Source organism: Crinia signifera, chromosome 1 (assembly GCF_055691185.1).
Source record: "Crinia signifera chromosome 1, ASM5569118v1, whole genome shotgun sequence".
NCBI lineage: Eukaryota > Metazoa > Chordata > Amphibia > Anura > Myobatrachidae > Crinia > Crinia signifera.
In genome coordinates this window covers 185,446,757-185,457,249 of record NC_139217.1, presented here as the reverse complement: position 1 = coordinate 185,457,249, position 10,493 = coordinate 185,446,757, and the positions used below count along the sequence as shown (strand labels likewise).

Sequence of the window (10,493 nt, the reverse complement as noted above, 5' to 3'; positions counted from 1 at the left end):
ATTACCTACAAAATAAAAGAAAAGAAACAGGAAGACTTCAATTTGGCCTTCTTCACGCAATTTCACCAGCAATACTGAAGTAATTGAAAACATGATCCGGAAACATTGGCACGTCCTTCATTTGGACGAAGCATTAAAACCCATTCTTCCCAATAAACCAAAAATAATATATCGCAAAGCAAAAAACATAAAAAGTCACCTTGTCACAAGTTACACTAAAGATTCTTCCAACACCACTTCAGTTCAAAATAAAGGTTTTTTTGATTGTCTAAACTGCAAGGCATGCAGAAATAAGAAAACATCAACTAAGCCAACAACCTCTTTCAAATCAAATCAAACTGGAAGAGAATATAGAATTAAAGACAGACTTTCTTGCGATACAGAAGGAGTTATTTACTTTCTAGAATGTAACTGTGGCCTGCAATATATCGGGCAAACAAAAAGGAAAGCCAAGATCCGCTTTGCAGAGCACATCTACAACATCTCAAAGGGACTGAAAACCCATAGTGTTTCAAACCATTTCTGTGAAAAACATGCAAAAAACCCAGCAGGGCTTAAATGCACAGTTATACAAAAAGTTAACAGGAATTGGCGCGGAGGCGATTTAGTGAGTGAGCTTAAAAAAAAGGAAACAAAATGGATTTTCGACATGAAGACACTTGAACCTGCAGGCCTTAATATTGATATAGAATTAAATGCATTTTTATAGAGTGGTACCCGTCTTTTATATATTTTCCTTACTTTTATTCATTTCCCTGTTTTTTATTTCCTTTTTTCCTTTGAATATATGAAGGACATTTGTTTTTTCCTGTGAGTAACAGGAAAACATGTGGTTCCCTCCACTTTTTAAGACTTCCGGAAGATCACTTCCTGTTTTTTCAATAAAGTTTTTGTTCTATAAATAGACATTGCTGGCCACCAAACATTATTCCTTGAAAAAGTGCGCAGGTCACACAAAACGCGTTGGACAGCCAGGAAGAAGACCCAGGAGAACTCTGAGACCTCATTCCCTGACATCTACTAGTCTGCTTGAACTATCAGCGGCGATTCCCGGCGACTTCCGGTCACTTCCGGTACGCACGGTACACGGCGGGCAGCGCTAGAAACACCAACAGCGCAGAGAGACTTCCTACACCATCGGAAGACCCGGCCAGCGTGTACAGCGGCTGCAGCAGAAGAAGATCTCCACCGCTACAGCAGTGGCCGGACAGCGCCGATCAACGCACGCAACGGCAGGAATACCATTCTAACCTGCACGTGCCTGTAACATCACGGCAGCAAGCAGACATAGAAGATAGGGTAAGCTAGGGACAGAGTACAGCTGACTTCTTCCAATCCACTCACATTGTCCCCAAAAGGGTGTAAACATTATACTAACCTTTTTTCTTTACAGGTACCACTCTTAGTCATCTTATCCCATAATCATTTTCGCATTTTTTCACCTTTTTTTCCCACTAATTTTGATGCTCATAATTCACATTAACTATATTTTTTTTTAGCGCTCTTTCAATCAACCCAAGGCTGTTTGAATTGCCAAAAAAGTAAAATCTACATCTCTTTCTTTTAAGAGTGTTTTTATCCTTTTCCCTATTACTGATGCAAGGTTCACTGGTCGGTAGTTGCTTGCGTCTTCCTTGCATCCACTTTCGTGCAGTGGTGCACCATTCGCTCTTTTCCAGTCCTCTGAAATTACTCCTGTAGCTAGTGACTGGTTGAATAATTCTGTTAAATGGTGCTATTAGCACCCCTTTAGGCACTTTTAGTATTCTTGGATGTATTGCATCTGGCCCCATTGATTTATCCACTTTTAGATTTAAATTAAAATTCAAGAACCTGCATCCAAATAACAATTAGTATAATTTGATGTTAACAGAGAAATGATTCATTATTGTATGGAAGAGATAAGAATCTTAGCATCTAGTGCCTTGATGGCTAACCTTGACACTCCAGCTGTTGTTGAACTACACATCCCAGCATGCTCTCATATTTAGCATGGCCAAATAGCTGGGATGTGTAGTTCAGCAACAGCTGGAGTGTCAAGGTTAGCCATCAAGGCTCTAGTGCAGTGGTGGCCAACCTGTGGCTCTTGAGCCTCATGCGGCTCTCCCCCTTGTAAAGTGCGGCTCCTGCTCCCACTGCTGCTCACCGCCCACCGTCTGTCCCAGTCTCTCTTGCTGCCGGTTCCCTGAATCCCTTCTCCTTCTGAGGGGAGAAGAGCGCAGAGCGCGCATCGCGCATCTCTCCTACCCCTTACTGTGCATCCTTGTGACTGGGCCGTCCGCCAATCAGAGCTCATGGGCCAGCAGCCAATCAGGAGCCGGCCAGCTAGCTTTGAATGGTGGGCGGCCCAGTCACAGGGAAGTGAGGGGGAAGGAGACGCACGGTGTGCTGTGCTGGTGACATGACAGGAGGACACCAGACTGTCCTCTCCCCGCCTGGCAGCAGCAACAACGGTGAGTGCTGCTGCTGGGAAATTTGCACTGTGGGGGCATAGCAGTTTGTGGGACTGTGGGGGCATAGCAGTTTGTGGCACTGTGGGGGCATACCAGCTTTTTGGCACTGTGGGGGCATACCCAGCACCGTGTGGTGCATACCTGGCACCGTGGGGGGCATATGTGTATCTGGCACTATTGGGGGCCATATGTATATATGGCATATTTGTATCACACCCACCCAAGGGGTCAAAATAGACTACGCCCCTTATTTTGGCGCATGCGCCTTTGGTGCGCGCATGATGTCGGCTCTTTACCTCTGACCGGTTGGCCACCCCTGCTCTAGTGTATCAGCTGCAGATCCTCATCCTCAAGCTGCGTACTTCACTACTGCTGTCTGGAGTATTGCAAAGCAGATCAGTTTAGCGGTGATGTGAAGACCGCACTGATATCACGGTTTTAAAAGTAGAATTAGCATACTTTGGCCAAAAGGTAAAGGTAATGAAGCCAAATTAATATGTATTGGGCAGTAGGACTACCAGAAGAAACAGATGCCATTGAAAATAATCAAAAAATTTTTTTACTAACGTGAGAAATCTGAAAACAGTCAACTCAAAAATACATAAAATGTCATAGAATGCAGGGATTGGTGTTCTAGTATCTTCCAGCTGTGCTGTGTCCGATTGTCCTCCAAATGGCCATTTTTGCTAATAAATGTCTCCTAGGGTAGTTATGCAGAGTGACTTCTCAAGGTCATCAATGGTGACTGGTTCCCAGGCATAAAAATAAACTGCTGTCTTTTCCTCAGTCAGTAAAAAGCCATTATCGCTGAACCTACCAGCTATGTCCCAGACATCCAACCACACAAATGCCGCTGGACTGGAACTCATCAGTGTGAATACATATGCTGCATTGTTCTGAGAGATAGACACCTGGAGAAATGGAACAAAATGACATTAATTAATCAGAACTTCAAAGCACATCTGTCACACAGAGTAGAAAATCCTCAGTTTACGGTTGGGTGCCAATGTATAGAGCATTATACTTGTTATTGTTCTACAAATAGAATAATACTGGCTTTGAAGCATCCCAAAACTCTGACAAAAATATTGGATAAAGTAGTTGCCATCATTTTAGCGAAAGTTTTTTTTAAAGGAGCAACCATTTTGGTTTGGTCTTAAAAAAAATATATCATATTAAATCTTTTTTTTATATAAACTGGAAGTGATTACATTTGGTCTTAAAATATCAAATTAATATTCTGACCAAACTGAATTTATTTTACTCTCGTAAAACCCATCAAGATTACTCTTCAGCTTCAGAGGTTCTGTTTGTGCAGGGAGGGGGCAGTGGTGGCATTCCTGGATGATTCAGTGGACATGCATCAGTGGTTTGGTACATGACCTGTGTTTATTCTCTTAAATTAAGTTTTATCCATTGCTCCAGCAACAGGGTTTTACAGCAGCTTATATTACCTTGGCAGAGTCATTAGGCAGGGAGCCACTGTCATCCACATCATACACGTTTGGGTACTCTTTACCTAGAACGGCGCCCACGATTTTGATCGTGGGCATCGTTAGTAAAAAATCGCGGGCATCGCATGCACTAAAAAAAAATCGGGTGCGATGCGACCGACGCGATGCCCGCAATTTCCCATAGGGAACAATGTTAAATGTCTCAATTGACCCGATCTTCCTGTTCAATGCCTCAATTGACCCTATTTTTTCATAGGAAACAATGTTAAATGGCCCACAGAGGCCAAATAGGCACCCTGAAGTGTGACATGGCCCCCACAATTGTTAACGCCACCCCACGATCAACGTGAACCTGAAGCGTGGCGAGCGCAGCGAGCCCGCGAGGGGCGGCGGTACGCGTCCTACGACCTTTTCATACCCCCACTATCCACGTCGGCGTGGAGTTGAGAATAGAAAGTGAGCCCGAAGCGTGGCGAGCGCAGCGAGGGGACGCGGACAGCTGTGAAGCCCGCGAGGGGACACGTATACCTGTGAAGGTATCCGCGTCCGCTCGCCACGCTTCGGGGTCGGGCGCTCGCCACACTATTCTATTCTCAACTCTACGCCGACGTGGATAGTGGGGGTATGAAAAGGTCGTAGGACGTGTACCGCTGCGCTCGCCACGCTTCGGGTTCACGTTGATCGTGGGGTGGCGTTAACAATTGTGGGGGCCATTTCACACTGCAGGGTGCCTATTTGGCCTCTGTGGCCCATTTAACATTGTTTCCTATGGAAAAATCGGGTCAATTGAGGCATTGAACAGGAAAATTGGGTCAATTGAGACATTTAACATTGTTCTCTATGGGAAATCGCGGGCATCGCGTCGGTCGCATCGCACCCAATTTTTTAGTGCATGCGATGCCCGCGATGGGCGCCCTTCTAGGTAAAGAGTACCCACGTTTGCTATAGAGCCATTGCCATATCTTATCCATAATCATCTCAGGCGGGACACTAATGCATTACATGCAGATGACAAGCTATTGTTTTTGCCAGATGTGATTGTCTCTCCATATTGAAGATAAAGCTTTCGAGAACTATTTTGGATTCACAATACATTGAAATATATTTACTTGGGTTTTTTTTTCTTCGCTATTCTATTCTGGATAATGAGCTCTTTGGTCATTTGCTACTGCGGACATAGTTGAAATATTTGACTCACAACTACCGTAAGGTCAACTTATTTAAAATTAAATGGTTAATGGTAATCTTTATAAATTTCTGCATTTTAAATAAACAATGTGTGTGCAAAAGTTTTGTCGATTTTTTTTCTATCTTTTTGTAAATGAATTGGCTGATGGAGGGGGATGTGGTGAACTGTTTGCAGTGATCTCTGGTTCAGCGGGACTGCATAGGAATCAGCGACGCTGTTGTGTGTGTGGGGGGGGGGGGGGAATACTGAACTAAGCTCACTGTGTTAAATGTTTTCCAGTTTCTGTTCCGCAAAAAAACAAAAACAAGAAAATAAAAATGATAAATAAAAGTATTATTATGAGTGAGCGATGCGTGCGGGGGGGGGGGTTTGCTGACACGGTCAACCTAATGCTTGTGTCATCCTTCCATCCACATGGAACAAGCATGTCAGCGTAAGTCATGCCAACCTTCTGTGGTCGACCGAATACATGTTATTATTTATTTTCCAGACATAACTAGTTGATGATGTGCCATCAATGAATTGTCAATATTTTGAATGTTAAGACATACCTATTCCAATGAACACAAGGGGGACAGCATTACATTAGAGGTAGCATTACAAAATGGTATTAATGCAATGACAAGTATTATTGCAGCACTAAATAAAATAAAAACAATAAAGAAAACCCCAGAATAGAACCACTGCAGAAAAAGGCTACATTTATAAAAAAAATAATAATCAGGGTTATGTACAAATGAGCATCCACTGCAATGTATATCTTCTAAAATAGGGAGCCATTATTATTATTGGATGCAAAGATAATAAGTAAAAGATACAGGTCACTAAACCCTTGCATAGTATGGTGAAAGTGGCCTACGACATACTTTATTTTTCATAAAATATCAATGCTTCCATGTGTTTAACTATAGACATCACAGAACAGCGGGCTGCTTTTACACAGACATCACATGAAGTCCTTACTGTGATCTTAGATTTCAGCATTCCTTGAGCCTGCTTCGGGGAGCTTAGAAAATGCCAGTTCTTGGCGCCATCGACCTGTCCTTTGTGTAACAGACTGAAGACCACCACACCGTGTTGCCTGGTAGTATTGCCACACCTCCTTAGTAATTCTGCAATGGATTCCTTGTACACTAAGCCAGAACTCCTTGCTTTTATAACAAACTCTTGTGTAACTCTTTCGCAGACTGGTACCAGTGAGTCCCATTTGTAGACTTTAATCTAAGGAAGAGAGGGAAGAAAAGTCATTAGGCCTGATCATATAATAACGTGGTTGTAAATTACCCATATTCTAAAGAAGGTCCAGAGTGAGAATACAAGAGCTGGACCAAAAAGCTGATTAGCAGGTATGGTGGTAAAGTAGCTGCTTACTATCACAGCTGAATGGTTCCTACTGAATGGCCAGATACCACCCTGTAGGTCAGGGATGAATATAAATGATTATTACAAATGGGATGGTAACAAGCAGAGTAACAACCATTGTAAAGTGCAGATATTCCCCACACACCCATTTCCATCTTACTGATCAAAGTGTGAGGAACAGCAAGTCATCCAGGTACGGCAGGATACGGATACCCTGTCTCCGAAGCATGTGCCCCATAACCTTTGTGAACAGTGCAGTGGGGAGTCCAAACTGTAGTGCTCCAAACTGAAAATGCCGTCCCTGCACTGCAAACCGCAGGAGCTTCTGATGGTCTAGACGAATGCGGACATGCAAATAGGCATCTTGGATATCTAGGGAGGCCATATAGTCACCCGGTTCCAATGCCAAAATGATTAAACAGTCTCTACCTGGGAATGTGCAGGAACTTGTTGAGCTGCTTCAAGTTCAGAATGGGGCGGGAAGATCCATTGGGTTTCCAGACAACCAACAGGCTTGCATAGAAGCCCTTCCCCTCTGAGATAAGGTTACAGGGACTACGATGCCTGACTGCAAAAGCTTCTGAATTACCTGTTCCAAGGCCCTTGATTTTTCTAAGTCCTTTGGTAAACAGGTGGAAAAGTATGAGCTGGGTGGTCGACGCTGAAACATTAGGGCATAGCCTCATGATACCATGTGCATAGCCTCCTTATATCACTCAAGCATCTGTTGTGGATATCGGCCATATGGCGAAAAACCTCAACAGCCAGCCCTCCCATAATGGGATCCCCCAGACGGAGACTCTGCTTGTAATGCAGAAGACTTGTCAGCAGGCATCGGGTCTGGGCGTCTAGTTGCCCAGGGCTGCTTGGCCTTTGGCTTGGAAGGTCTATGGACCTGAGGCTGGGATCTGGAGAAGGGATTGCCTCTACCCTTACCCTGGATGCAAAAGGACTGAAAGGTAGTAGGACGAGGGAGCCTAAGTGAGAAGAGAAGGCAGAAAAGCAGCCTTCGATGCCGCTAAAATTTTGTCAAGCTCTGACCCAAAAAGCATGAAAGGGAAGTGCCTGCAAAGATTTTTTTTTAGAGTCAGGGTCAGCCTTCCAAGAACAAAGCCACAATGACTGTCTTGCTGCAACAGAGGAGGCCAGAGTGGCCACCTCTCCCAAATACAAAGATGTCTGTTGCATATTGGAAACAATAGCCAGCAAGTGCTCCATGGGCCATGATAGCCCCAAGGAAAGAGCCTACATCCATTCCACGAAAGCTTTAGCCACCCATGCAGATCACAGGGTCGGCTGAATTTTTTAGTTTCTGGTTGGCCAAATCCCTAAGGGAGGCCGTATGCGACAAAGGGAGAGCAGAGGTCCTCACTAGTCTAGCGACATAAGCATCTACTGGGGGAGCGGTTTTCTACTTAACCCTATCCTCCCAGGGGATAAAGAGAGGGCAGGTGCTTAGGCAGATTAAACCGCCTGTTAGGTGTCTTTTAGGCTGCTGACAATAGATCCTCTAGATCAGGCATTCCCAACCATGGTCCTCAAGGCACACCAACAGCTCAGGTTTTAGGGATATCCAGGCTTCAGCACAGATGGTTTAATCTGAATCACTCAGGTACTAATTAAGTCACCTGTGCTCAAGCCTGGATATCACTAAAACCTGCACTGTTGGTGTGCCTTGAGGACCGTGGTTGGGAATGCCTGCTCTAGATAGTCAGACCTTGGGAAAGACACAACGGCCCTCTTTTTACATTTAAAACTGGGGCCCTTACACTTTTGAGTTTGGTCACTGTCCTTTATAGAGAACCTCGCTAGCTGCCTTAATCAGAACCTCCACATTAATACGTGAAGGGGCATTTTCAGGAGCAGAGGATATTTTCATCTTGGAAGAAACTGGCCCAGTGTCTTCAAAATCTGACCCAGACTCCGAGTCTGGAGCTTACAGAGACAGTGCTAGACTCCCCTCTATACCTAGATTAGATACGTATACTAGATTGTAAGCTCCTCCTAGCAGGGCCCTCTTCCCTTCACATTTCACTCACAGCTCTCCTATACTCACTCAGTAACCATCTTCGTCCGCATACTCATCTCCATCATTGGCCACAAGCCTCTAGTTGTATGTTGATTGAGTCCTCGCTACTTATATTTAAGCTGTAATGTGTATTGAACTGTGGTGCTCTTTATTTGTACTCTATTTTTGTTATTTATTCAATGTTATGCCAAGTTTTGTCTCTCTGTACTGTTCCTTTGTACAGCGCTGTGAAACACTTGTGGCGCCTTATAAATAAAATTATAATAATAAAAGTAGCCCCCCCGCTTAACAGATTTACCCTGTAAGGTGTGCTGTAAGCTCTGCACAGAGGCAGACAGAGAACTCATCCACAGGGGGGACAAACCGGTCTGGGCTGTGGATGGCACTCAGACTGCTTAGAGTGATAATTTGAGGATAATTTGTCAACTAGCTGCACCATAATATGAGTAAGAGACACTGTACACGCTGGCTCCTGAGAGGGGACTGAAGCTGAGGGTACTCTCATTGTAGCAGCTTGCACATAAGCCGTCCTGTACATGGTCCTGGGGGGACAAGCCAGCTTTACACGCTGTACATGACAGCAACAATGGGGCCTGTGCCTCTTTATTAACTTTGCTCAGAAGACATTGCCAGGACAAATAACTCACTATGCAATAAGCAGTGCTGAATAATGCAATACAGGCAGCTAAAGTGTTAAATGTAGTTAAAAGCAGCAAGCATACAATGAAGAGTAATGGGCAATCGGCTCCAATTAAGTAGCAGCAGCTGAAAGGAGCAAACTGGTGTGACCTGACCTTAGTGGAGGAGAGGCACACAGGAGCACCAACCTCAAGCAACAATCAGTAGAACTTCGGACTGGACCGAAGGCCAATCGGGCCAATCAGAATATGGGGGTGGGGCTTCATGGGTGCTGGTGGCAGAGCTATGCTCCGTGTCCCAGCCCCTTGAGGAAAAAGCAAAACAAAACTATTCGTTTAAGCTTGACATCGATGGAGTTGCCCAGCCGCAAACGTCTATGCATGTAGAAAGACGCTGGCTGCTCCAGGAGCGCAGGCAGCCACCGTTACCTGTAGTCCCTGGCATCTGGCTGTGGCTTTGCGGTCCTCCTCAGTGCCTGGGGACTGCTGCGCTCCCACATGGATGTGTGGTGCTGCTGTGCAAGCCGCTGAGACCCGGGTGATGGAGCAGCAGCATAGGTGTCTATCACCCAGCGCTGCTGCCCAGTGTAAAAATAACATTAAATAAAACAAAATCAAATAAGGCTGCTTAGAGCAGCCCTCCACTATAAAAATGGTGCATCTGGCTCCTGCCAGCACCAACCTAAACTGGCGGCCCTCAGGGTGGCGGGGCATAGGAGGTGGATGGAGCCTGGGCTGCCTGGGAGGCAAAGGGTTTAACCCATTTGGTGCCAGGCTGCTCTAACTCCTACACCCCAGAGTCAGCCCTGTGTCTCCTGGGTACCAAAAAATAAAATAAGGGTTTTGGTTTTTTTTTATCCAAAAAGCTACAGGGTATTTTGTGGTCAGCGCAAGTGACAGTCCCCAACAGTAGCTTCAGCCGGCAGAGAGTGCCTTTTGCGGATCATGGGCGATGCAGGGCAGGACACTTAAGAACCATTAAACCATATTAACACATCTCCCCTTGTGTTAAATAAATGATAGCTAGAAGCCTCAAAGGTTAGATACTTTTCTCCTTCAAAGATTTCTTTTAGGCTGAGCTAAAGTTGTATTTGAGAATCTTACAAACTTACGTCAAGCTTGAAAGTATAATCCTTCAATAGATCAGACAATCCATAAATGTATAAAATATCTTGGTCTTCATATGCGCTTGTTGCAACAGGAGCAAAGAAGTTTTTTGCATAGTAGTGAAGCATCTTCCACTTGCCTCCATACTCTGTCAAATAATTTAAGCACAAGTGAGAGTTTTATTTTGCATTGGTTCAAGGTGTAGCTTGCACTGTACACAGTGCTGTACATTACAAAGAATAGAACTAGTGCTAAAAAAAG

General features: G+C 44.7%; 1 protein-coding gene across 1 annotated transcript in view; it reads right to left on the bottom strand.

Moving 5' to 3' along the window:
* Window positions 1–2,989: 2,989 nt before the first annotated feature.
* MANBA (mannosidase beta) overlaps window positions 2,990–10,493 on the bottom strand; it is a 72,742-nt gene continuing 65,238 nt past the window's right edge. The window contains exons 15-17 of the mRNA XM_083179015.1: window positions 10,238–10,380; window positions 6,060–6,317; window positions 2,990–3,364 (exon numbers count right to left, since the gene is read on the bottom strand). Coding sequence (XP_083035141.1) covers window positions 3,140–3,364; window positions 6,060–6,317; window positions 10,238–10,380 — 626 coding nt within the window. The 3' untranslated portion in view covers window positions 2,990–3,139. The remainder of the gene's footprint in view (window positions 3,365–6,059; window positions 6,318–10,237; window positions 10,381–10,493) is intronic.